Source organism: Pan paniscus, chromosome 2 (genome assembly GCF_029289425.2).
Source record: "Pan paniscus chromosome 2, NHGRI_mPanPan1-v2.0_pri, whole genome shotgun sequence".
NCBI classification, from domain to species: domain Eukaryota; kingdom Metazoa; phylum Chordata; class Mammalia; order Primates; family Hominidae; genus Pan; species Pan paniscus.
In genome coordinates, this window is record NC_085926.1 from 64,008,589 (window position 1) to 64,035,409 (window position 26,821).

A 26,821-nucleotide genomic window follows, 5' to 3' on the forward strand; every position below is an offset into this window, starting at 1 on the left:
TAGCTATATTTAGAATTTAGGCTGGGATGGGTTTTCCAAAGGGGCTGGTGTTTCTCATTCTAAGCTAAAAGTAAAACCAGTATCTACTTTACACACAGGGCAGATGAGTATTTGAGAAGCAGACCCTTCAACCCCAAAGCTCTATAACACAAACAGGACTGAGCCCTTAGCATACAAGGACTCACAGAAAATAAAGACTTTCCCATGGTGAGAGGGGTGGCCCTAGATCTCCAAATGTTTATGAAAAATGTGATGACCCAGGGCCCTGCTGAATCAGACTCTCTAGGGATGGGGCTGGGGATCCTGAATTGTACATAATCTACCCAGTTAATTTTGATGTGTGAAAACCATTGGCTATGAGCCCAAGTAGCAATTCTCAAATTCAAACATAATTGTTAGACTGTGTTTTACAATAAGCTCACTCTCTTCTTCAGTGCAACAGTGGTATACATCTATCATAAAAATTAAAGCCAATTGAAGTATGTTCCTTTTTTGATGACTGCCACTCCTGAAAAAAAGTGAACCCACTCCAGATCCTCCAGAATTGGAATGGAAGTCACTGGCTCAAGTTTCTTTATTCAAACTAATAAGCTTGTTAAGTTCTCTTGAAGCATCAGGGACTAGGGGATGTGTTTTTGTTTGTTTGTTTGTGATAGGGGCAGGAGGCAGACAAATGTCTAGGCAGATAAGGGTGGGTCTCCAGCAAAACCCCACTTTCAAGCCGGAAATAGCCCCGGGTAAATCCTCGAACTGGATTGAGAAACTGCCTTCGAACTTGGCACATTTTCCCCTGATATTTTTTTTTTTTTTTTGTGAGATGGAATCCTGCTCTGTCACCCAGGTTGGAGTGCAGTGGTGCAATCTCAGCTCACTGCAAGCTCCGCCTCCTGGGTTGTCTCAGGCTCTTGTCTCAGCCTCCCAAGTAGCTGGGATTACAGGGATGTGCCATCATACCTGGGTAATTTTTGTATTTTTAGTGGAGATGAGGTTTTGCCATGTTGGCCAGGCTGGTCTCAAACTCCTGACCTCAGGTGATCTGCCTGCCTCAGCCTCCTGAAGTGCTGGGATTATAGGCGTGAGCCACTGTGCCTGGCCGCTTTCCTCTGATTGTTCCCCACCCTTCACCTATTTTACATATACCTACCCTTTCCTAATTGGTTTACTACGCTATCGTGCCCACCTTGAGTGATGTCTTTGCTTTAACCTTTTTTGCCTACTCACAAACCAATCAGGATGCACTCCTTATTCTGAGCCCATGAAAAACCTCAGATCCACTGAACCAGAACCTCTTTGAGGAGGACAAGGAGTTTTCATTAAGTTCTGCGGGCATTTTTTACATGTAGTAAAGATTCAGGCCTTCCTCCAATGTCTCTAAATCCTATCTAATGCTTACATTAAAAAAAGATAAGAGCATTCTTAGACTAGATATGGCTCAGTGATATTGGGAACTCTCCTGCCTTCAGGTAGGGGGACCACCCCTGCATCCCCTCCCCACCAAGAGCTATTGCATCACTCAATCAAACTTCTTGCCTAACTCACTCTTCGAGTGTGTGCGTGCCCAATCCTTCCTGGTGGTGAGAAAAGAACCCAGGCCTAAGCTATGGAGCAAAAATACTGCATCATGTGTTTATTTGTTTCAGAGACTTGGAAGAAAATAAGAAATGCCAAGGCAGAATTTCTTGAGCTGTGATTCTCAAACCACCTAGATCATAAAGATATAAAGGGCACTGTTATAAAAGCAGATTCTGGGGCTCTACCTCAGATCCACTGAACCAGAACGTCTTTCAGGAGGATGAGGAGTTTTCAGTAAGTTCAGTGGGCATTTTTTACACGTAGTGAAGATTCAGACCTTCCTTGAATGTCTTTAAATCCTATTTAATGCATATAATAAAAAAAGATAAGAGCATTATTAGATTAGATACCACTGGTATCTAGTTCTTGCCAGCATCTCTCTTTGGGTAGACTAGAAATACTAATGATAGTAATAACAATAGCTAATGTGTGTTGAGCTTTTATAATGACAGGTAGCACTAAGAGCTTTACACGTATTATTCCAGTACATCCACACAATAACTCAATAATGACTCTTCTGTTATTATCTCATTTAATAGATTAAGAACTGAGGCTCAAAGAGGATATGGACATTTCCCAAGATCAACAAGTAGCAAGTGGCTGAGATGACATTTAAAATGTTAAAGGAACATGGGGCCGAAATAAAAGGTGCACAACTGGCATTTAGTGCATATGGGATCCTTCATATGTTTTAATTGGGATTGCAAGGAACTCTTGAGCCCAAAGAGGTTACATAGGTATGTATTGTCACAATACATAGGCACAGTGGGGAGGGGTATGTGAAGGACCAAAATCAAATGGTAACCCTAGAGGGGTACCTCCACGGCAGGAACTAGGATCTGTTTGGAGGTGAGGAAGTCCTGAGGACCAGCTCCTCTGGGTCCATTCTGATCTCTTGTCTTTGCTCTTAGATCTGCTGTCAGCCTAGACTTTTGCTTATTTGTTGCTTCTGCTTCCTCATCCTTCCTCTTACCTTGTTGCTCCTGTGCTGGACTCCACCTCCTGGAGTCCATACATTCTCTTAGCTTCCACGCCCACTGCCAGCTGCCTCATTCTCTCAGAATTTCTTAGTTTATAATCTTATTTAATCTTATTAGAGACAAAGTCTCTTGCTGTGTCACCCAAACTGGAGTGCAGTGGCACAGTCATAAGTCATTGCGGCCTCAAGTTATCTTCCTGCTTCAGCCTCCTCAGTACCTGGGACTACAGGTTTGCACCATTATGCCAGCTACTGGTTTTTGTTTTTGTTTTTTTTCCATAGAGATGGAGGCGATGGGGGCGGGGGCGGGTCTTGCTATGTTGCTCAGGCTGGTCTTGAACTCCTGGCCTCAAGTGATCCTCCCGCCTCAGCCTCCCAAAGTGCTGGGATTATAGACATGAACCACTGTGCCCAGCCTGTATTCTTGAGAGATCGAATCTGATAAGTCCAGCTTATCGTGCTTATAAGACTGCTGGTAGGGTGCTATACTTGACTACAATCATTTTGGCTGAAGAGGGGAAACAGGGAGGCTGTATGTTAAAAACCATGGTTGCCTGCAGGCCATGCTCTATGGCATGTCTGTAAGCAGAACAGGCACAATTGCCATTTCCAGTTCAAGTTTTTATTCAAAAGCTCTTAGAATGTCTTACAATGAAACAACTCTTGTTGTCTGCCACTCCCAAGTCCTTGTGATTAGTTAGGGTGGGTAAGACTACTTACTATTCCAAATGTCTTGCCTAGTTGAAAGTAAAGTTTGTAAACTCCTTTAAGGTAGGGATTTTTGTTTGTTTTGCACATTATTGTATTCCAAGCACCTAGAACAGTTCCTGGCTAGAGAAAGCCTTTTGATAAATATTTGTTGAATGAATGAATAGATGATATTATAGCATCCAGCAACTCCCTAATGTTGTGGATCAGACACGGGGAAATTGAATTTACATGCTGCCTTGGTCCTGGCTCCCAGTCAGTGTTAATGCTGCCCTAACCAGAACACAGACATGGATGTAATTCTCCAGACAGACCACTTATTATTTGCTTAAAAGCAAACACAAATATTTTTGGGTCATCTGCTGGTTTCAATTCTTGCTAATAACTGAAAATTAACTGTGTGGCCTGGATAGGAATCAGTTTCAAGAATTCTCAAGGAACAAAGACACTAAGAAGGCAATGCATTGAAACCAGTGGTTCTCAACAAGGGGCAATTTTGCCCTCAGGAGACATTGACAATGTGTGGAGACATTTTAAATTGTGGTTAAATAAACATAATATAAAATTTACCATCTTAACCACTTTTAAGTGTACAGTTCAGTAGTATTAAGTTCATCTGCATTGTTCTGCAACCCGTCTCCAGAACTCTTTTCATCTTGCCATAATGAAACTCTATACCCATTAAATAGTAATTCCCCATTCCCTCCTCCCTTCAGTCCCTGACAACCAATCACTCTTCTACATTCTGTCTCTATGAATTTGACTCTAGGTGCCTCAGATAAATGGAATCATACACTTGTCTTTTTGTGACTGGCTTATCTCACTTGGCAAAATGTCCTCAAGGTTCATCCATGTTGTAGCATGTGTCAGAATTTCCTTCCGTTTTAAGGCTGAATAATATTCCATTGTATGTATACACCACATCTTGTTTACACATTCATCCATCAGTGGACATTTGGGTTGCTCCCACTTTTTGGATATTGTGAATGCTGCTTTTATGAATATGGGTGTACAAGTATCTCTTTGGAGACCCTGCTGTCAATTCTTTTGGGAATAGCCCAGAAGTAGCATATGGTAGTAATTCTATTTTTAATTTTTTTTGAGGAACTGCCATACCGTTTTCCACAGCACTGCATCATTTTACATTCCCACCAACAGTGTACAAGTGTTCCAATTGCTCCACATCCTCACCCACATTTGTTGTTATTTTTAATAATTGCCATCCTAATGGTTGTGATGGGAGACATTTTTAGTTGTCACAGTTTCTGGGGGCTGCTACTGGCATCTAGTGAGTAGAGGTCAGCGATGTTGCTAAACATCCTACAATGCACAGGACAGCCCTCTGCAACCGAGAATTAACTAGCACAAGACGTCAATATTGCTGAGGTTTAGAAACCCTGATTTAAACAATCAGGTTAATATTTCATAGTAAAACTCATCCCTCCATACCTGTGTCCTTTCTTTTCTTTGTTGAAGTGCTCAAAGGCAGAGACCACCCCTAAAATCTGGAAAGTGAGGGAGGGCTGAGAAGAATGGCAACATTTCTTTTATTCAAATTTTATTGGAAGTTTACAAATGTATTACAGACATCAGTAAAACATCATATCCATTTTACAGGGCACAGATCTCAAGCAAAGTGTTCAGAACAGTCTCTGGCAGAGCCCACACCAAAGGCCTGTTGCAGACCTTCTTAACAAATAGCTTGACACTCAACACAGAACACAGACTCTGGCCTGCCTCACCTTCCCAGGCCCTTTGAGGTTTTGTTTATGCACTTGAAATGAAAGCAGGAGATGGACAAAGCAATCCTGTGGAGGAAAGAATGAGTTTAGGAGAGGAAAACCTGCCGAAGTCCTAATTTGCTAAAAAAAAAATTAATTAAAAAAATGGAGGACTCATAGTCCTTACAATGTTAAGTCAGGGTCTATGATAGAATCATGACACTTTATGGAAAGATGTGAAAATCAACTAGGTAGGTTTAAGAACAGACCTTATTGGTAAGTAACTCTCTCTGAAAAATTTAGAAAAGCTTGGTCAGTGACCTGTTGAATATCAATGGCCAAATGCCGAGCAGAGTGAAGGGATATCTCAGAGAACTCTCAGAATAGAACAAGAAGATTTTTCTCTATCCTATGGATTCATCGTTATTCAAAACACAGAAATGTTTTCCTAACACTATGTGACTTTCCCCTCCTTTATATTTCCTTGAGGAAAGCTAGTTCTGTCAGCAGGAAGTAAGCTTATAAAATAGTATGGCTCCCAATAGTGAGTCATATTTTATGGGAGTCTTGTGTTGACTAGGCTACTATTATGAGAAAATGGAAAAAGAATCCAATTTTTTCTTGATCTTTACTTTGAAGACTACTTCCAAATGGTCATAAGAATAAGCTCTGGTGTCTGCTGAGGCACCAGAGGGACAAACCACTGGAGACAAGGCAAAGGCCATTTCTACTTCTCTTGTGCTTAAAGAAATGTACCTCAAAAGGTGGCGATCTGAAACTGCCTTCAACAATTGGCAGTGGAGGCTTGGCTATTGAGTCTTGCTTATGCAAATGCTGTCTGCAGAGCCCATTTTAAAGCCCTGAAGGTGCAAAACAGTTGCTAATAGCAACTGTCCTGGCATGAAGTATTCAGATAACTGGTTCAGTTTTCCACTTTCCTTTGTCATGGACGGATCTTCCTTCTTAGGCTTAAGCATCTGTTTTCTGCTAGAAATACACAAAGAACACTTCTCCTTGGAATTTAAATATTTATTTATTTTTTGTTAGAAGGTGGGATTACATGTAGAATAAGATGAAGTCTTATCTCACCTCTGCAAAATGGAGACTGCCTATAGTAATTGGCAGAGAACATGAACATGGCAAAGGAGGTAAAGAGATTTTTTTGTCCTTTAGCCTAAGAAGTCAGCTTCCTCGAGCCTCCACAACCTGGGATGGGGGAGGGGCGGGTGAATTGGAGTCTCTGAATTACTTATACATATTGGTTCCTAAATGTTCGTAATTATGCTTCCTAAACTGTTTTTGTTCTATGGCAAGAGAACCAAGAGTGGAAAGACAGATATGAATCAGTTCACACATAAGATTGGTTATCAGACCAATAAGATCAGTTCTGATCAACTGGTCCTGGCTGGTTGGAGTGTTGCAAAGATCTGTGAGGCTGCATCCACATTCTCAGCAAGAGTATACAGTGATGCATTGGTTGTATCTGCTCAGCTTGCAGGGAGCGCAGAGCACATGCTACATATATGTCATCACAGGCCTCACCTGAATTGAACAATAGCTAGTAGTACCCAAGAAGCAGAAAGCTGCTGCAGAAGGAAGAAAACATAATCTTGTTATAGTGCAGGAACATCCTACAGGAAATGAGGATTAGAAAGCACTACTTCCAGATCCTGTATTAGAAACACAAAATTGCTCATTTGCTCGACTGGTTGGGCGTAGAAAGGAAGGAATAAAAAATAAAAGGTGAAAGTGGAAAGAAGGTGTCAAACAACCCACACCAGGACTTCTTCCTTGGACGTATGAAAAACCAGGAAGCATGGTTCTGATCTCCCTTACCTCATTCACCTTCACACTTGGTAGAGATCCCACAACTATATGACAGAAGGAAAGCGCCCTGAATACCATCCTCAATGCCACCTGGCTGCCAAGAAGCCTTTTCACAGTACCAAGGGTGGTATGGATTGGCAGAGCCACTCAGGAAACTATCAATGACTTATACTTCCTGGGTCTGGGAACAAGCCAGCTATGTTGCTACTGAATTGAGCAGCAATAGGAAATGAACTCAACTCCGAAGTTGCAGTTCTAACCAAAAGACAAGAAGATCAATACTAGGAGAGGTGGGAAAAATAACAACCAGGGCATTGGAGAAGAGAGAACACTGGAAAAAGATTACTATTCTGGAAATCAGTCTGTTGAAGATGGAATTATGATCTAAGAGGAAGTGAGTACAGGCCCCACTCACAGGAGGAGCTTGTCCAATAAGAGTTCATGGTTGTGATGGAGGAATTAGGTGAGGACCTTAAGTTCTTGCCTCAGGAAAGAATGCATTGGGAGTGGGATTCTGGGATGTGATGTGTGAGCTATCACTAGCAGGCAGAATTCCAAATACAATGATGTCCTTCTCCTCAATAGGGCATTCGCTTGGAGGTTCTGCCATCATTGTAAGGAATTGGCCTTTCTAATTCAGCATTCTCTGTAAGGTTGCATTTGGGGTCAGAAGAAATCTGCAATGGTAGAATAGAGGGAGGTAATCTTGCTAGTAGACAGTTTTACCCTGAAGCTTGTATGTCATTTCATCTCAAGCTCTGAGCAGTTCAGTGCCTGGATGCTCTCTGGGCATCTAGACTTATGCCTCCAGACCCCTCTGGGCACTGGCCATGTGTCAGTTTTTAGGCCACCTTCTTTCTGCTGATGGTGGTTGAAGCTTTCTTTGAGAAAGGTAAGAGGTATTCTGAGAAAAACAGAGTTAGGAAGCAACTTTTACTGGGAGAATTTCTTTCACTGGATTTGGGGCCACAGAGGACAGACATATTTTCAACCGTTTGCTAAGATAAGTGATCTACTTTTCCCCCTCTCTTTTTCCAAAATTGCCTTTTTAGTTTCATCAATCAAGGAACTTAAAACTCCAAATTGGACTCGCACAATTTCTACCAGAAACCTGCCACTTTAGTAGCACGGTATTGCAAATTATTTCTTAATCAGTTTGCCAAGCAGTTTACAAACTTACTATACAAACGTAATAGAGTTAATTCTCCGGAGGCTCGGATAATTAATGAAGCATTTAGATATGAAGATAGCATGCGGAAAACAGCCACAACCAACATGTGCATTGCTTTTTTAAAAAAATCAGTGACAATGACAAATGTCATATTAATACCTGAAAAGCAAATTATTTTAATACATCCCGAATGGAGTGCCATTACCATGTCCTTTACAGCCTTCCTTTCCTCAGACCCATCTGGGACGGGGTCTGAAATGCCACTTTTGACATTCTCTCCATAAAAAATACTAGAAAATGTTAACTACTATACTGAAAAGAGATCACGCTCACCTCACCATGGCAGATGGCCACTGAGATACACCGGGCACTACATCGACAGTACATCTCACTACAGGTGGGTCCTCCGATGGATTATTTCAACTGCCACAATCCATTAAGGGGAGGAGGAGGATGGAAGAAACCAAGTGCTTCATTTTTAACTGAAGCAAGGTAGGGAGTTTTATTTTACTATAAACAGCACAACCGTTAAATGTCTTCATTAAGCAAACTCACTTTTGAGCCCATTTTCTGACCAACAGTCCTCAAAGTTCAAAATGGAAATACCCTCCCAACAAAGCCTGTTTTTTTAAAGACATTGCACCACTGAAATCTCAGCAGCTCAACCTTCCTGGGTAATCCAGATACTCTGGTTACTAAGCTGGTTACACTGGACTCTTTCTACAATCTCTGGGAGCTCTTCGAGGTGGTTGTCACCTGTCCTCTGTTTCATTTCCAGTTCTTCTTTTCCCTGACCTGCCTTCAGATTCTCCTTTATCTTCTACCCTTGACCTGCCTTCTGGTTTCAAATAGCCTTGTTCCTTCTCCAGGCATGACATGTCACACACCGTCCCTCGCAGAGCCCCCTCAGAATCCTTCTGTCCCTCAATCCCAAATGCTTAAGTTCATTTGCTTTGAGGACAACCGGTTGTCAGGCTAAGGCAGCAGTTCTGTCTGCCTTGGTAAAGGAAAGCAGATAATACAATCCAGGAAACATGAGCACCAGAACATAATGCCACATTCAAAACAACGTCATGCTGACATCACACAACGGCACCACTCACAGTCACTTTTACTTTCCCCAAGGGATAGATCAACATTAAGTAACTTCAACATTCCCAGCAGGGATGGCATTTCTCACAGAATTTTACTGACACCGGTTGGTTTCTCTAATTGGCAAAAATTACATTTGCAATTTAAAAAAAAATTACTACCACTTTGTAGAAAATAAATTCTACTGAGGGTGGGAGCAGACTTAAGGATGGCTCCTTAAGATGGAACGGAGCATAAAATGCTTTGGGTCTAATAGTTACGTTTTTTCAGCCACAAAAAGCCAAATTGAATATGTTCCTTTGAAAAAGGTCTCACTGACATGTAACAAATTTGTATAGAAAAAAAAAAAAAAAAAAAAAGGTGGTACCGGGCCACATTTCAATACTACTCAGAGACAATGGTGGATGTGCATGCAAGTCCCCACTGAGTCCTACGATATAGAAATTCCTTTGATATTACAAAATACAAAAATATTTTATCAGAACTCTCATTTACATTGCATTTACAATGGACATGTAAATAACTTAGTCTTGGGTCCTGGCTAATAAACAAATTACTTACTGAAAAAAGGGTCCTAAAAGTAAGAGAACCAGAGAGGATAAAAGCGAGCAGGAAACAATTTACCATCTTGAGAGACGGCAACTTAACACAGAACTGATGGGAAGGAAGTGACCAACCCTGGCCTCGATAGAGTCTACTGTGTTTCCAAAGTGAAATGTGCAAATAATATTCAACATGCCAAGAACTGTGACTACCTATTGAGTCAATCTGTAACCTTGCCTCCATCTACTGACAGCATTTTCCCTTTTCTCCCCCATAAGCCACCCCCAAAAGCGCTTTAACATTTAAAACAGTGCAAGTTTCTGACTTTACATTCTTAGCTCCCATCTTCTCCCATTCCCTGATCCCAATCATATTAAGAAATGATACAGTTTTTGCTCTTCTGTCTTTTCCTGCTGTGCAACTGTCCTCTGCCACCTAATGTGGAAGATTTGGGGAGGCCGTAGGAGCTGTATTTGTGCAGCAGCTCATCGCTTGTGACGTATCGCAGGCGCGCTGGCTGGGGGATGGGTTCTCCTAGGAAATAGCCCTCGTTGTCAGACTCTGAAGAGGAGGAGCAGGTGGAACACCAATCATACTCGGCGAAGTAGGGTCCCCAGCGGTCCCCAAAGGCATTCTGCAAAGCCAGGTCCGACACAGTCCTAGGGCACTGGCCGTACAGGTCCCTCCGGGACCCATGCCCCATGCTCTCCTGGAAGCTCCGCTGGCGCATAAATTGGTCATAGTCCTCCCTGGCTCTCAGAGGGGGCCTATCTTTTAACCGGGAGATGGCCTCGCGTTCGCTGGCCAGGTGGAGGGCGTTGTCGGAGCGAGAGCGTCGGGAACGCCTGGACCTGTGAGGTCGGAAACGGCGGTTGTCGTCGCGTGAAGTAGCTCTTCTCCGGGTGCGTTCGCTCATGGGCTGGATCCTCACGCCCTCCTGCCCTGGCAGCTTGCTGCCCGCCATCCCTCCATCAAAATCAAAGCTCTGATGCATCCTTCCGTGGGACTGCAGGTCTCTGTAGCCAATGGGGTTGCTGAGCTGGTGGAGGTTTCCCTCCATCTCCTGGTACTGCTGGGCAGAGAGCAGGCTGCGAACTGACTCTGCGCTCCGGAACTGCATGGACGAGTTAAGAGTGCCCATGTTGCTCAGCTTCTCAGACACATTCATTCCAGAGTCTTTGCTGAGGTCAGGCATGGAAAATCGGGATAGGTGCTCCTGGCGCTTGGCACCACCATCAGCAGAGAGGCCTGGGGAAGAGAGGAGGGGACCACAGAGATTAATAGAGATGTGCAGCAATGGGTATCACTGTCACTGCTGGTCATCTATCTAGGGTCATTATATACCGTTGTGAAGTTGTGTACTGCACAAAGGCCCTCTCAGGGGGCACATGTGCCTGTGAGGGGGTTCTCTCCACTCCACAGTAGGTCACTATCTACCTAGAGGGGGCACTTGCTTAAAATGCTTCCAGAGATGTATTTTACCAGTTACTAGTTCCTCCAAAGGCTCATCAAAGTTACTAACAGCCCACTGTGTATCTTATGTATGATGCTTCCTCTATTTGGAGTTTCACTTTGCAAAGTACTTTAATTACATTTTTGATTCTAATCATGCACTATAAGCTCTGTAGGACAGATATTTTGGATGAGCAAACTTTAAGCTATAGAGGCTGGATCATGCCCAAGCTGTTTCTGGCAATACCAAACACTGGTTCCACAATATTGGGCCAGTTCACTTCTCTGTTAGCCTGCAGCGGTTTCCTGCTTTGCCTGCTGTCCCTAAGTGGCAGGTGGCTCCCTATCAAAAGTGTCTTGGACACTAAGTGACTCCCTAGGTATAGATAGAGAAATATTTACTCTCTCAGACCATTCAGTGAATGCTCCAAGGTTGTAAATGGGATGTGTGTGGGACCCCAGGGGACCTCTCAGTCGCATGGGGAGGGACTTTCAAAAGTAAAGCAGTGGGTCTGATGCTCTCAAACAGTGGGTGCCCCAGCAATGGACCTCCATTTCTTAACTGCTGTCAAATGAGCTCTTGGCATCCCTGAGATGAAAACCATTTTGAAGGTAGTGGCAGATACTGACTGCAGTAACTTCCATTTTGCTCATTTTCAAGCAGAGCTCTCTAAGGAGATGTTTAAGAATGGGCCAGGTGGCAAAGTCTCAGCATTTTCCACTCATTACATATTGCAAGGATCAGCAATTTGCCATTTCTGGTCATAGACAACATGCCTTTGGATTGCAATGGCCCATTATCACCCCTGCTACTGATTATTCCTGTCTCCTACTGGGGCCTCCAACTTCCTCTTCCGTGACAAAACCTAAAGCAGTGTTACGAGCACTTTGCAAAATTACTTGGCAATATTTACTAAAGCTAAATACACATATACATATATGAATTATAAATAAAGCCGCTCTGAATATCCTTGGCCATTTTTTGTGGACTTATGAATTTCTGTTGGGTGTACGACCAAGAGTAGAAATTCCACAATTCTCCATCTTCACTCTTGGTTATATATTCAACAGAAGTTAGTAAGAAGGTCCAAGAAATGGACAAGGGTACTCAGAGAAGCTTTCTTGTAATAGCCCAGAAATGGAAACAACTCAAATGTCAATTATCAGGAAAATGGATAAATATATTGTGGTTTTTTCTACCATTCCCCACTAAAAGGAATCTAGGCTCTTTAGAAAAATGGCCAATTCCAGGATAAAGGCAAGGAAATTAAAAGAACCAGGATCTTGTTATGCCATAAAGTGAGAAAGTATTAAAAATAAGATATGGCAGGGGTTTGTCAGAAGGACACAGGGCCTAACTTGAAGGGGCCCCCACTGGCCAAATCTGAACAATTTGAGCACTAAAATATTTAAGTGAAGTAATGATTTATAAACCACTGAAACAAATAGGAATTCACAAGTCCATGCTGATAGCAGATAAATAAAAACATAAATAAATATACAAATGGGGAAAAGAGAGGGCTGTATGTATAGTGGAATGCCAACCGCTGTCAGTAGAGTAAGTTCACAAGAAGGAAGGGGGTGCCAGATTTGGAAAGTGATTTTATAACCATTGGAGGTAGAGTGCTTCACACAAGAATCAAAAAGTGTGCTAAATTTAGGGGGTAAAATTTGATGGGAGAGAGCATTGTTTTAAAGTGTTTCCCTACACATTGCTTATTAGTTGCAAGGGAAGAATTAGTAACTAAACAAAGGTAAAATCAGACAACACCTTGACCTTAAGTTCAAACTTAACATCCCTGGTGAGATGCAACTGCACCCTGCATGCCTCCAGTTGAGATGTACTGAGAAGGGCACACTATCCCTTATGTAGTATTCCAGTCAAGAATGTATTTCCTGAATGTATTCGGGAGGAAACATTAGACAGATGCCAAAAGGAGGGACATTCGTTATGAAAAAAGGGACTGTAGTCTTAAGACCAGACAAGACTGAGAGAATGTTCTAGATGAAAGGGTACGAGGGACACATGGCAATTACATATAATACCTGATCCTGGACTGGAACCTGCTCTGTAGGAAAAATAAATGCTATAAAGTAGGGGTTCCCAGACCTCAGGCTACAGACTGGTTAGGAGCAGGGCCACACAGCAGGAGGTGAGTGGTCAGCAAGGGAAGCTTCATCTGTATGTACAGCCACTCCCCATTGCTCCAACTACTGCCTGACCTCTGCCTCCTGACAGATCAGCAGCAGCATTAGATTCTCATAGGAGTGTAAACCCTATTGTGAACTGCTCATGCAGGATCTAGGTTGTGTGCTCCTTATGAGAATCTCATGCCTGATGATCCATAACTGTCTCCCATTACCCCTAGATGGGACTGTCTAGTTGCAGGAAAACAAGCTCAGGTCTCCCACTGACTCTACCTTAAAGTGAGTTGTGTAATTATTTCAGTATATATTACAATGTAGTAATAATAGAAATAAAGTACATAATAAATGTAATGCACTTGAACCATCCCAAAGCCATCCCCAACCCCTGGCCCCAGTCTGTGGAAAAATTATCTTCCATAAAATCGGTCCCTGGTGCCAAAAAGGCTGGAGACTGCCTCTATAAAGGATAACTTTTAGTCAACTGAAAAAAAAATGGAACATGGGCAATAGATAAAAGTATTATGCTAAATTTACTGTGGTCAATTAATAATGGTGATAATGTGGGAGAAGATCTTTATTCTTGGGAAATATATATGGAAGGATATGGTGGTAAATGGCCCAGATGGATGCAATTTGCTCTCAAATGGTTTATAAATAAAATGTGTGTGTGTGTGCGTGTGTGTGCGTGCATGTGAACATGAAAGAACAAATGTGGCAAAAGGTTAACAATGGATCAATCTACGTAAAGAGTACATTACAGGTGTTGTTTGTTCTATTTTTATAACTTTTTTTAAGTCTGAAATTATTTCCAAATAAAAAGTTTCTTTAACATTGGAATATATTCATCTGATATGAAGGTTTTTAATTCTGAAGGAAATTTGGAAACATCTGGACACATTTTTGGTTGTCACTATTAGGATGGGATGCTACTGGCATCTAGTAGGTAGAGGCCAGAGATGTTGCTAAACATCCTACAATGTGAAGGATGGCGTCCTTGCCTCCACACAGAATTTTCCAAACCAAACTGTCAACAGTCTCAGAAGAAACCCTGATAAAATGGAATATTACACAATAATGAGAACGAATAACTACACCCAAGAACATGGATGTATCTCATAGAAAATGCTTGGACATGCAAAAAGAATATGTGCTGTATGATTCCATTTATATGAAGTTCAAGAACAGGCTGAGGCTATCTATAGTGATACAGGTCAGGGCAGTGGGAGGGGGTATGAAGAAGGCTTCTAGGGCACTGCAATTGTTCTATAACTAAATCTCGATGGTGGCTGTAAAACAATACACGTGTAAAAATTCACTGAGGTGTAGTTTTAATATTGGTTTGCTTTATTTTGTGTAAATTATATCTCAATAAAATGGAGTAAAAGTAAAGCAACGTTTGGCCAGGTGTGGTGGCTCATGCCTGTAATCCCAGCACTTTGGGAGGCCAAGAAGGGTGGACTGCTTGAGCTCAGGAGTTCAAGACAAACCTGGGCAACATGGTGAAACCCTGTCTCTACTAAAAATACAAAAATTAGCTGGGCATGGTGGTGCGTGCCTGTAGTCCCAGCTACTTGAGAGACTGAGGTGGCAGTATCACCTGAGCCCAGGAGGTCGAGGCTGCAGTGAGCCGAGATTGTGCAACTGTGCTCCAGCCTGGGCAACAGAGCGAGCCCCTGTCTCCAAAAAATAAACAAATAAATAAATAAAAAATAAAACAATGTTTGTTAAAGGGTCCAATTTTAACATTGGATATGCCTATAAAGAAATTAATCTGCTAAATATCATATACTCCAGTAATTTTTTGTTTTAATTTCATTCCTGGGATAACTGTCAGGGCAACAGCAGTTGGGCCCTCCAATCGCTTGCTTACTCGGCTGCTTATCTCTTACATACAAATCACAAAAGCCGATTTACAACAGCCTAATCACTTCCAGAGCCTCCCCAATATGAAAGCAGAGAGGAGAGGATAACAACCTAAGATGATGAATGAGTGGTTTGAGTGGATGAACTCTAGTAAGAAAGGAAAGAAAACATCTTCAAACTCATGTCTAGAAACAAAAGGTGGACACAATGATCTTTGCAGGGCTTTCCAACCTAGCTCTTGAGTAGAATTAGGGTCAGCATAAATAACTTAGCAAATACTATTAATTCCCCAGCATGCTGTTTTCCCGAACCTGTCTTTCATAAGCCCAGAAGTGAAATGTTTTTGAGAGCATCCTGCTTGTGAACAGACTCCTATTTCCGTGAGGAGGTGACCTTGAAGAAGAGCAGCTTCTATTCTGCTGGGAGGGGTACTGCCTTCTGGTATCAGGCTTCTGCATCCCGGGAAAGCTCGGGATACCCTGAGGCACCCCCTTGAAAAACAAAAGAGCTTGATCAGAGCAGGAGGGTCCTGTTGCACAAGCCCAGCATCTACTATCAGTTTTACCTAAATGTAAGCTATTCATTCCCCTGGACTACGTGTGGGTGGGACTGGAAATACTACCTGCTCACTCTAGAGAGGAGAAATGCCTCTCTTCTGATTCATTAACTCAGATTTTCCTCCAGGGTCTTCTTGCAGGCAGGGCATGAACAGAAAGGCCAATGTTGACCAAAGATGAGCAATAATTGTGTACTTGCCTCTAGAAAGGGTAGTTCTGTGGTTACTTTCATTACTGGCAAAATCTAGAATCCTTATGCAGACCTTAAGGCCCTACGTGACTTGGCTCCCTTCTCTCTCTCCAAGATCATCAACTAAACACTCCTCCTCGCTTAACTCTGCTTCAGCTGTGCTTACATTCCTCCCCCTCTCCCCAAACACAACAATAAGCTTATTCCAGCAGGCCTTGGAAAACTCTTCCCTTTGCATGCCTGACTTCTGTTTGTTAAAGTCCTCGTGCAGATGTCACCTCCTCAGCAGTGTCCATTCTGAACACTCCTTCTAAAGTAGCAAAGTTAGTTGTCTTCTGGCCAACCACTCACTATTGCACTTGACCCTCTTTTAAACTACCCACCCTGACTTATTAAGGTCATATGTAAGTTTGTAGCTGAATGAATCCCCTGGGAGCCAGGATCTTCTCCCTACTCTTCACTGTATTCTTGCAGAGCTAGCAGTGCCCAGTACCCTTTGGTGCTCAATACATACTCATGGAATAAACGTAAATGGATTCTCAGGTTACCCACAGCTTGTAAAAAAGTAACCACCCTCCAACCTGGAGTGGGTCAGTGCTGTGATCCACATGGGTGGGATTCCAAACATCCAGAAAAAAATACCATGATCACACCTGTCAATCTCCATCTCTGGTGATTCATTATATAGCCCACCATCTGGGGTTTCTCCAATTTTAAAGTCAAAGTACACGTGATTTATAATGAGCTCCCTGCACTGCAGAAATGTTTTCTCCTTACTAATCACAGCTCTGTTGATGTGTTTAAATTAGCAGCTGATACTGTCCCCAAGATGGAACTGTACTGTCACAGGTCACACTCCAACTTGAGAAGCACTCCTTCCCACTCTAACTACGAACAGAACTGGAGAGCTACTTTCTGGCTGGGTGACTTGGGGAAATGTTTAAACCTCTTGAGATGCATCAGTAAGATGGGCATAACGACAGGAAGTGAGTACTAAAGCTGTAGTGATGATTAGATGAGGAAAAATATATCTTTCCTTTTTAAGGTTCATCATGACTATGGTGCATCTGTGTAGTTGTTGTTTCATCTCTGTCTTCTTGACAGATCAGCAGCTCCAAGAGGGCAGAAACTGTGCTCCTGTTTGCTAGCCCTGACCTCAGTACCTGGTATTCAGTATGTAGGAAGAAGGTTTAGTAAGGCCTAAAATTCCCCAAGGAAAGAAAGCATGCCTCAAGACTGTGAATGCCCTCCAGACATTTACAACTCATACTGATGATTTAGCTCCCTTTCAGTAGGGTCTTTCCTATATTATTTATTATTTATGTGCTGGGGCAGAGACATGAAGAAAATGGAGTTGTTTAGAACAGGAGTTTGCAAACTGCAATGGCCAGTGAACCAAATCCAGCTCACCGGTCACTGCCTGTTTTTCTAAATAAAGTTGTATTGGAACACAACCACACCTATTCATTTGCATATTGTCGAGGGTTGCTTTCTGGAGTTGGGAGTTGTGACAGACTGTATGACCTGCAAAGACTCAAATATGTTACAGGCAAACAAATATCATTGAATGCATGATTGTATGGATTAATGAATTTGAGAAACAGGGCCTGATGCACTGATATTCACTTGAACGCCAGCCACTGTTGTAAATTATCTGTGCCTCCAAACCGTGGCTGGGATTCCTCCTCTACACAGACGAAGCTCAACTCTTCATTCCATTTGTCTGTGCTGAACACGACACAGTGTCAAAATAATGCAAATCCATAGAATCCAACCTAATGGGGCTCTAACATGCCCTTACTCTCCTGTAATAAACACATTTTTCTTTTCTTGTTGTTTAAGCCATGGGGTGTGTGTGTGTCTGTGTGTGCGTGCTCAAGCACATGTGTGATAGGGAGGTGGGAGCTGCAAGCTAAATTTGCCAGAGAACTCTGGCTGCAGCACATAGTCCAGGGCAGTATCAGTACCCCCACATCCTCTGGAGGATCTGGCAGAAGAATCCCACCTGATGGCAAGGAGACACAGGTATCAGGTCATTTCCCTCTCAAGCAGAGCTCTATTTTCTTAATTAACAGAGAGGGTTTTTCCCTGCCAAATAATGCAGGCTTTATGAGAGGTGCTCAGGGTGATGATAGAGTTAAACACAGTGATTTATCCATATCCCAAGGGTCAGTGTGACTGGGAGCTACGCAAATGTCCATGCACCACAGGGGTGCAGGTTCCCATAAGATCCTTGGCTGTGCTTCTACAAAGAGAGGTCAGCATCCAATTCAGCCTGCGGTTCTCCGTGGTTTAACTGCCAACACGAAGGTGCATTTGGGGCATTCTATGGTATGCTGGCATTTCTATCTGAGAAATGTTTCCCTCTCTACAAATAGGAGGTCTCACAGAAACTGGCCTCTGCAAGAAAATCAATGTTCTTCAAAGAATGCTCAAGGTCTGATGGAACGGAAGGAAAATCTTTGCTGGCTCCCCTCCCCCACATGTATTTGTGGGCAAAATGTATGCATGCAAGTCCAGAAAGAAGAAAAAGACTAAGATTGAACGGCAGACTTTAGGCACATCTTTCTGTTCCTTATTTATTGTCCTGTCTTATCCCACTCTGCACCAGAAGACAGAGAGCTGTGTTTCTGCCAACTTCAAAGATACATTACCAGGCACGGTGGCTCACTCCTATAAGCCCAGCGCTTTGGGAAGCTGAGGTGGGAGGAGCTCCTGAGCCCAGGAGTATGAGACCAGCCCTGGAAACATACTAAGACCCCCTAACTACAAAAACAAAAAACAGAAAATTAGCCAGGCATAGTGGTGTGCACCTGTAGTCCCAGCTACTGGGGAGGCTGAGGCAGTAGGATCACGGTTACAGTGAGCTATGATGACACCACTGCACTCCAGAGCCTTTCAAAAAATAATTTTTTAAGCATTCATATTTCACATTTCTGTGCAGTAAAGGAAATAGTATCTATTCAACCATGTCCTCCAGACATTTACAACCTATACTGATGATGTAGCTCCCTTTCGTTAGGGTCTTTCCTATATGATTTTTATTTTCTTTTTTGCTGAGATAGAAACATGGAGAAAATGGGAATTGTTTAGAACAGTGGTTTGCAAACTACAGTGGCAATGGGCCAAATCCAGCTTACTGCCTGTTTTTGTAAATAAATTTGTATTCAAACACAACTACACCTATTCATTTGCATGTTGTTGGTGATTGCTTTCCAGATTTGGGGAGTTGTGACAGACTGTATGACCTGCAAAGCCTCAAATATTTACTTTCTGGCCCTTTATAGACACAGGTTGTCAACCTCTGGTTTAGCATGCTGCAGCAAGCCTGAACAGCCCCGAAGTCATGGGCGCTACACAGCTGAAGCCTCTCAGACCATGCAAAAAGTGTCCCGAGGTACATATTTGTTTGTTTGAAGCATGTGTGGCGGTAGCTTGATCAGGTCCCTTGGGATCCTTTTTCCAACTAAGTCAATCGATTTCATCAACATCCCGAACTTCAAACTGGCAACAGCTGGAGAGATACTGTCATCTGGGCAGTAGAGCTTAAACGCCACCACATGTTTCTTGGTGACAGGGCATGGAATGGCTCAAACAGAGTATGACAAAGAAGGCTGGGGGTGGGGACAGAAAGAGGAGAGTGGGACAATATGAATGCACTCGAAAGTGTGATCTGTGGACCAGCCACGATGCCATCCCTTGGGAGCTGGCTGCAGACTCTCAGGCCCTCACCGGACTTGCAGAATTCAAATCCACATTTGAACGAGATCCCTGGTGATTCTCATGTTCATGAGAGTTAGAGGAACACCAAGATGATGGGAGTTTCAAGGACGATTTTCTTTGCAACACAAGGGTGCTTCTACTCCAGGAAACAAGACCCTCATACTCTCAGAGACTCTAATTCAGGGTTTCCTAACCTCAGTACTACTGACATTTCGGGCTGGATAATTCTTTGGTTGGTGGGCTGTCCTGTGCACTTCAGGATGTTCAGCAGTATCTCCGGACTCTACCCACTAGATGCCAGTCGCACATCCCTCTGGTTGTGACAGCCCCCAAATGTCTCCAAACAGTGCCAAATGTCCCTGGAGGGCAAAATCGCCCCCAACTGAGGACCGCTGCTCTAACAGATCCTGTCCTCCACCTGCTGCTTGACCATAGCCCAAGGGGAGCTCTGTTCCTGTCCACCCAATTGTTGGAGTGAGTTAAACCTGCTCTACCCCATCCTGCAGACAGGAGCCTCCTCACGATGGGGGTTGCCACTCCTTCTTTCTAGAGAAGGATTATCAGGGCTCTGCCTGGTTGGGTGTGGTATGTCCCCAAAACTGGGGAACTCTAAAAGTTATTTTCTCTCTAAACTCTTCTCAGAAAATTCACATTCCTTTCTCTCAGTGGGTATCAAGAACTCCCCAGTTAAGGCCTTTGCTGTCTAATTTTCCTGGCAGGTTTGAAGCTTTTGAAATCCTGAGTTTTTGATGTATCTCTTTTACTTCCTTACTCCAGCCACTGGCCTATCTAGCAGGTCTCAGGTGACCAGCAGATCACAAGTTGGCTTGCAGTCAGTTACACATCTGCCATCTGCTCTGGTGCTACCACGAGCAGTGCTGGCAGTCTAAGGAATGATTTCCTCTGCCAGCTGCACTGGGGAAGGGAAAGGGAAGGGGGAGGCCAAGCCCTGGGGCAGGGGTGGGGGAGGAGGGGAGTGTGCATAACTTCTTACTTCACACTCCCACCCCCCAGGCTTGGCCTGCCTTCCCTCTCAGGCATGGGCTGTTTAGGCCCAAACTAAATAACAGCCTCTTTACAACCAGCTGCTTCCAAAGAGGGTCATGGACTGATCTTGGTTTTCCCAACAATAGTGGCTTTGTTTTTTAGCAGCATTCATTCTAGGGATTTGCCTTTGAACTGGAGGTTGGGGAGTGACAAGCATTATAATGGGACTAGAAGCACTTCTCTGACAGACCCAGTACAGTTACAAGGACAAGTCAGATAAAAACTTGAGTGTGGATTGGAGGTTTCTTACCTTCTATCCCTTTCCTTGCTCATCCTATTAACTTCCTGATAAATCAGTGACCCCAATAAAGATGGAGTCAATTTTAACTAATACCACTTGTAAAAGTGAAGGAGGAAACCAGGAAGGGACATCTTCCAGAATCATGTGGAGTCAGTTTTAACTAGTACCACTCAGCTCCATGGGGGATTCTGGTTGTATTGCCACAAAGCATATTGCTAATTGAAAGGATACACAACAAATTCAGACCAGTTGAAGACTTTTTTGCCAGAGTTTGCTCTGGGTTTACACTGACCCCATGCTGCTTTCTAGAACCCATTAGTCTGGGTCAACAAGCAGACCATGCTGTATTTACTTGGGAAACACTTGACTACAGGAGGACAAAAGCTAAATGGCTCCCAAGTGGTAGAGAGTGGGCAGCCAAGAACCTGGGGACCCACTGAGTTGCTTCAAAGATCTTTGACAAAGCCCTGCTATTGCCAGGCACTGGGAGCACAACTGTGAACAAGGCCCTTTAAGAGGACAACGTAGAAGGATATGACCTAGTGCAGGGAGAACAGATAACCAAGTCAGCATAGCAAGGTGACCATTACAGATAATAATCACTAGGAAGGAAATAAAGGGGATGCTATGGCAGAGAATAAAGACTGGACCTACTTTGAGTGCTGGAAAAGAACTCTGTGTTGGTGATGACTATGGGGAGACCTAAAGGATGAGAAGGAGCCCACCCAGCCAAGGGCAGGGAAAAGTGTTCCAGGCAGAGGGAGCAAGAATATTTTGTACTAGAGAAGGTGCCACGTGCTCTAAGATGTAGCAGAAGGGCAATGACACTGGAACATTGTGAGCAAGGCGGACAGCAGCAGGAATGAGGCTCAGAAGGTGAAAAGGAGCCACACGGAGGTTCTTCCTAGGCCACTCTGGGTTTTAAAAGTGTCGGGAGGCTGAGGCAGGAGAATGGCGTGAATCCAGGAGGCGGAGCTTGCAGTGAGCCGAGATCGTGCCACTGCACTCCAGCCTGGGAGACAGAGAGACTCCATCTCAAAAAAAAAAAAAAAAAAAAAAGTGTCTTTCATGTGCTGCTGGCAAAATTAAAAAAAGTAACTGAGAGGCAGCACAGGGGACTGGTGAAAGCATTGGCTTTGGAGTTCACCTTCCAGTTCTGTCCCTTGAAGCTGTGCCTTCTCAGGCAGGCCTGGACTGTTTTGTGCTCAGTTCCCTCATCTGTGAAATGGGAATAATCATACAACCTAAGGGAGAAGGTATTAAATCGGTTAAAACGCAAAGTACTTAGAACAGTGCTGGTGCGGGGACACCAGTGAAATGTTCAATCTTCTTACTGTCCTTTACTCCATATTTATCTGTCACTTTTAAAGCATTTTTATGCATGTTGTCATATATGAAATTGCTGGGCATTGTTATACAATCTTTCTAAGTGGGAAAAGGGAGTTCGGATGATTTGCCCAAGGTCATACAGAAGCTACTTGAGAACTCTTCTCCCACCCCCTGCCTTTTATTAGTGTGAATACAAAAAGTAAGAGGAATGTGGCCAGAGTGCTAGCAGTCAGAGATTTGAGGGGGCAGGAGGCAGAGAGAAGTACAGATCCAGTGACACTCCCCAGCTTCTAACCAGCAGCTGCAATGAAAAAAATCCTTTTTATTAATGTATAGTTTTCTATTGTATAAATATGAATTACATGCAACAACATGGATGAATCTCATAAAGTAAAAGATACCAGATATAAAATAACATGTACAGTATATCCCATTTATAGACAGTTAAAATCCACCCCAAATCATCTATGCTGTTAGATGTCAGAAGAGTGCTTACTTTGGAGAGGAAGGAAGAGCAGTGGCTGGGAGGGGGCATGAGGGAGCTTCTAGGGTACTGGCACTGCCTATTGCTTGACTTGGGAGATGGTACCATCAGTGTAATAATTCACTGAGGTGTCACTTGTGATTTTTGCATATTTCTATTTGTTATACAGCTATATAATGTTTATGAGAAATTATAACTGAGAGGCAAGAATGCACTCATGACAATGTAAAAGGTAAACATGCAGAACTCACAATCCCCTATCCCAACACACACACACTTCCTCAACGGCATGTCTCATACACTAGACTTGTATGGCTGGCACACATGGTTCCACCTGGTGGCCAACACACTAAGCTTTATTTAATCTCAAGGGTTAAATTTCCTTTTGCCTTTTTAAGTTGGGATACACCAGGACCTTTATCACCTATGCTCTTACCCTTGGCCAAATTTACACATTTATTATACCTGCCTGTCCACACCCCTCCTTTCCCCATTAGACATATGCATTTCCCACTGGTGTCAGCCAACTTGATGAGGTGGGTTAGATGTTTGGATAAAAGTGGTTTATGGATTTAAGAGGCAAAATACAATGTACTCCTTTAGGCTTGGGATCTTTGCTTCTCAAGATCTCCCTTCTCTACAGGTGGGGGTTGATAAAGTGCCATTTGTGGGACAGCAGTTCATGACCTCATGTACAACAGAACCAATTACTAGATTGGCTGACAGATGGATAAATGGGTACAATGGACAAGCAGATGGAATAATTTTTAAATGGATGGGTGTATGGTATGAAGGATAATAAAGGGTGGGGATAAATAAATGGAAGGATAACTGAATTAATCAATGAATGGGTGCAAATGTGATTTAGTTACAGGACAGACAAAGTTTTGGGCTCTCAAAAAAAGTTAATCTCCAAGTGGGACCTAATTAAACTAAAGAGCTTCTGCACAGCAAAATAAACTACCAACAGAGTAAACAGACAACCCACAGAACGGGAGGAAATATTTTCAAACTATGCATCAGACAAGGCCTAATATACAGAATCTATAAAGAACTTAACTGAATAAGCAAAAAACAGCTCCATTAAAAAATGAGCAAGGGGGGAGAAGGCAAGATGGCTGAATAGACGGAGACAAGTGGAACAGCTCCCAAGGAGGGACTGAGATGACTGGCATGCTTTTAACAGATCTTCAGAAGGAGGGCACTGAGAATGGATGGAGGCAAGACATAGAAATCTGGGAACCCTGCATGGGCTACCCTGCAGCAGGACTCACTTTTGAACAACAACAGCTCAGGGGGAATGGGTGAGTTGAACTGGCAAGGAGCAACCTGCTCTTGTCACAGGCCTTGGGAACCCTAGAAGGAGGGGGACCCCTTGACCACCATGGACACTTGAGGTGGCAGGGAGGGCTGCTTAGGGAAGTGTTGGGGCAACAAGCCAGCTGATGTGTAGCCCAGAGGGTTTGCTGTGGGGGTGTCTGCAGTGCAGCACGGGCAGGGGTGGCCATTCCCCTAGACTCAACTTGCTCCCATAAGAGACTTTAGCCCTAGAAGAACTGTTGGACCTGATCGCTGAAGGGTGGTCTTGCACATCAGATGGGGCTGGTCTGACCTGTGCACCCCTTAGTCTGTTGGCCTCTTCTGGGGCCCCAGCCTGGCCACACCTGCTTAGAGGGCAGTCTTGGGTACCTTGGGGGCCCACAGCATAGCTTCTGTGCCAGTGAACCTTGCCTGACTGGTGGAGAAGTCCAGTGAGGTGTGGCCTATACAGCCATGCACATGCTCCCTCCCCATACTGCAGCTTCCCCAGGGCCCATGGCAATGTCCTACATCACTTTGCTGGCACATGTCTGCACAGATAGGTTTTGCTTTCCTTGCCCTGCCAGCACACTGGAGTGTAGTCTGCACCCACCTAGCCCCCAGCCACCACTGCAGATGGAGCTTTGGTGGGCATAAAGCCAGCAAGCCCTGCCCCTGCCAGCACCCTGCCCTTATACTAATACTGCACAGAGAACAGCAGACACCCCCACACCCTCAGGGATCACTCCTGCTTGCAGGGCACAGAGAAGGCACCCAAACCTGCCCCAGCCAGCACCCTGCCCCAAGCCAATACCATATCCAGTACAACCACACACATAATCTCCAGCAGGGGCCCCCCACTCCACCCAGCTATGCTGCCTCTGTCATTGTGGTGAACACCCACAAGGAGGTAGGCACCCCTGCATCTGCTAGCACTGTTACAGCTGCCACACCTTGGCACCTCCAGTGCAGTGGACTCCAAATGTCGCAGAGCCAGATAACAAAGCTGGGGCCCAATACAAGTCCCCCAGAGTAAGAGCAGTCTAGGAGTTGGGAGCTGAGTGTTGGCCCCCTAAAATCTCCCCAAAATGAAGCCAGTCAGCTGAATCCATCTCATACCAAAATCAAACCCTCAAAGTCATCAAATAGGATTAAGAAAAACAAAAAAAACCATGCAAAGGTCAGCAAACTCAAAGATTGAAGGTAGATAAGCCCACAAATTTGAGAAAGAATCAGGGCAAGAATGCTGAAAATACGAAAAGCCAGAGTGCCTTCTTTCCTCCAAACAACCGCATCACCTTTCCAGCAAGGAATCATAACTGGGCTGAGGCTAAGATAGCTAAAATAACAGAAATGAAATTCAGAATATGGATAGGAATGAAGATCATTGAGCTCAGTACACTGAAACCCAATGCAAGGAAGCTAAAAATGATGATAAAACAATGCAGGAGCTGACAGACAAAATAGCCAATATCGAGAAAAACATAACTGACCTTATAGAGCTAAAAAAACCCATTACAAGAATTTCACAACACAATCACAAGTATTAATAGAATAGAGTAACTGGAGAAAAGAATCTCAGAGCTTGAAGACTGGCTTTTTGAAATAAGACAGGCAGACAAGAATAGAAAAAAAAAGAATGAAAAGGAATAGACAAAACCTTTGAGAAATATGAGATTATGTAAAGGGACCAAATCTATGACTGATTGGTGTCCTTGAAAGAGATGGGGAGAATGGAACCAACTTAGTAAACATACTTCAAGATATCATTCATGAGAACTTCCCCAACCTAGCTAGAGAGGCCAACATTCTTAAGATACTTCAAAAGAAGATTATCCCCAATACACATAATCATAAGATTTTCTGAGGTCAAAATAAAAGAAAAAAATGTTAAAGGCAGCTAGAGGGAAAGATCAGGTCATCTACAAAAGGAAGCCCATCAGACTGACAGCAGACTTCTCAGCTGAAACCCTGTAAGCCAGAAAAGAATGGGGGCCAATATTCAATATTCTTAAAGAAAAGAAATTCCAACGCAGAATTTCATATCCGGCCAAACTAAGATTCATAAGCAAAGGAGAAATAAGATCCTTTTCAGACAAGCAAATGCTGAGGGAATTTGTTCCCACTAGACCTGCCTTACAAGAGCTCCTGAAGGAAGTACTTAATTTGCAAAGGAAAGACCATTACCAGCCTCTGTAAAAACACACTGAAGTACCCAGACCAGTGTCACTGTAAAGAAACTACATAAACAAGTTTGCAAAATAACCAGCTAACATAATGATGACAGGATTAAATCTACACATATCAGTACTAACCTTAAATGTAAATGGGCTGAACGACCCAATTAAAAGACACAGTGTGGCAAGCTGGATGAAGAACCAAGACCCATTATTATGCTGTCTTCAAGAGACCCATCTCACACGCAGACACACACAGGCTCAAAATAAAGAGATAGAGAAAAACCTACCAAGCAAATGGAAAACAGAAAAAAGCAGGAGTTGCAATCCTAGTTTCTGACAAAACAGAGTTTAAGCCAACAAAGATCAAAAAAGACAAAGAAGGGCATTATGTAATGGTAAAGGGTGGAATTCAGCAAGAAAATCTCACTATCCTAAATATATATGTTCCCAACACAGGAGCACCCAGATTCAAAAAGCAAGTTCTTAGAGACCTTCAAAGAGATTTAGACTCCCACACAATAATAGTGGCAGGATTTACAGCCCCACTGACAATATTAGACAGATCATCAAGAAAAAATTAACAAAGATATTCAGGACCTGAACTCAGCTCCGGATCAAGCAGACCTGATAGATATCTATAGAACTCTCCACCCAAAAAAACAGAATACACATTCTTCTCATCACCACATGGCATA

At 43.4% G+C, this 26,821-nt stretch overlaps 1 protein-coding gene across 2 annotated transcripts in view; it reads right to left on the bottom strand.

Moving 5' to 3' along the window:
• Positions 1-4,800: 4,800 nt before the first annotated feature.
• PRICKLE2 (prickle planar cell polarity protein 2) overlaps positions 4,801-26,821 on the bottom strand; it is a 355,242-nt gene continuing 333,221 nt past the window's right edge. For both annotated transcript variants that reach the window (XM_034956835.3, XM_008963993.4), the window contains one exon: positions 4,801-10,861. In XM_034956835.3, the coding sequence (XP_034812726.2) occupies positions 9,987-10,861 (875 nt within the window). In that variant the 3' untranslated portion in view covers positions 4,801-9,986. The remainder of the gene's footprint in view (positions 10,862-26,821) is intronic.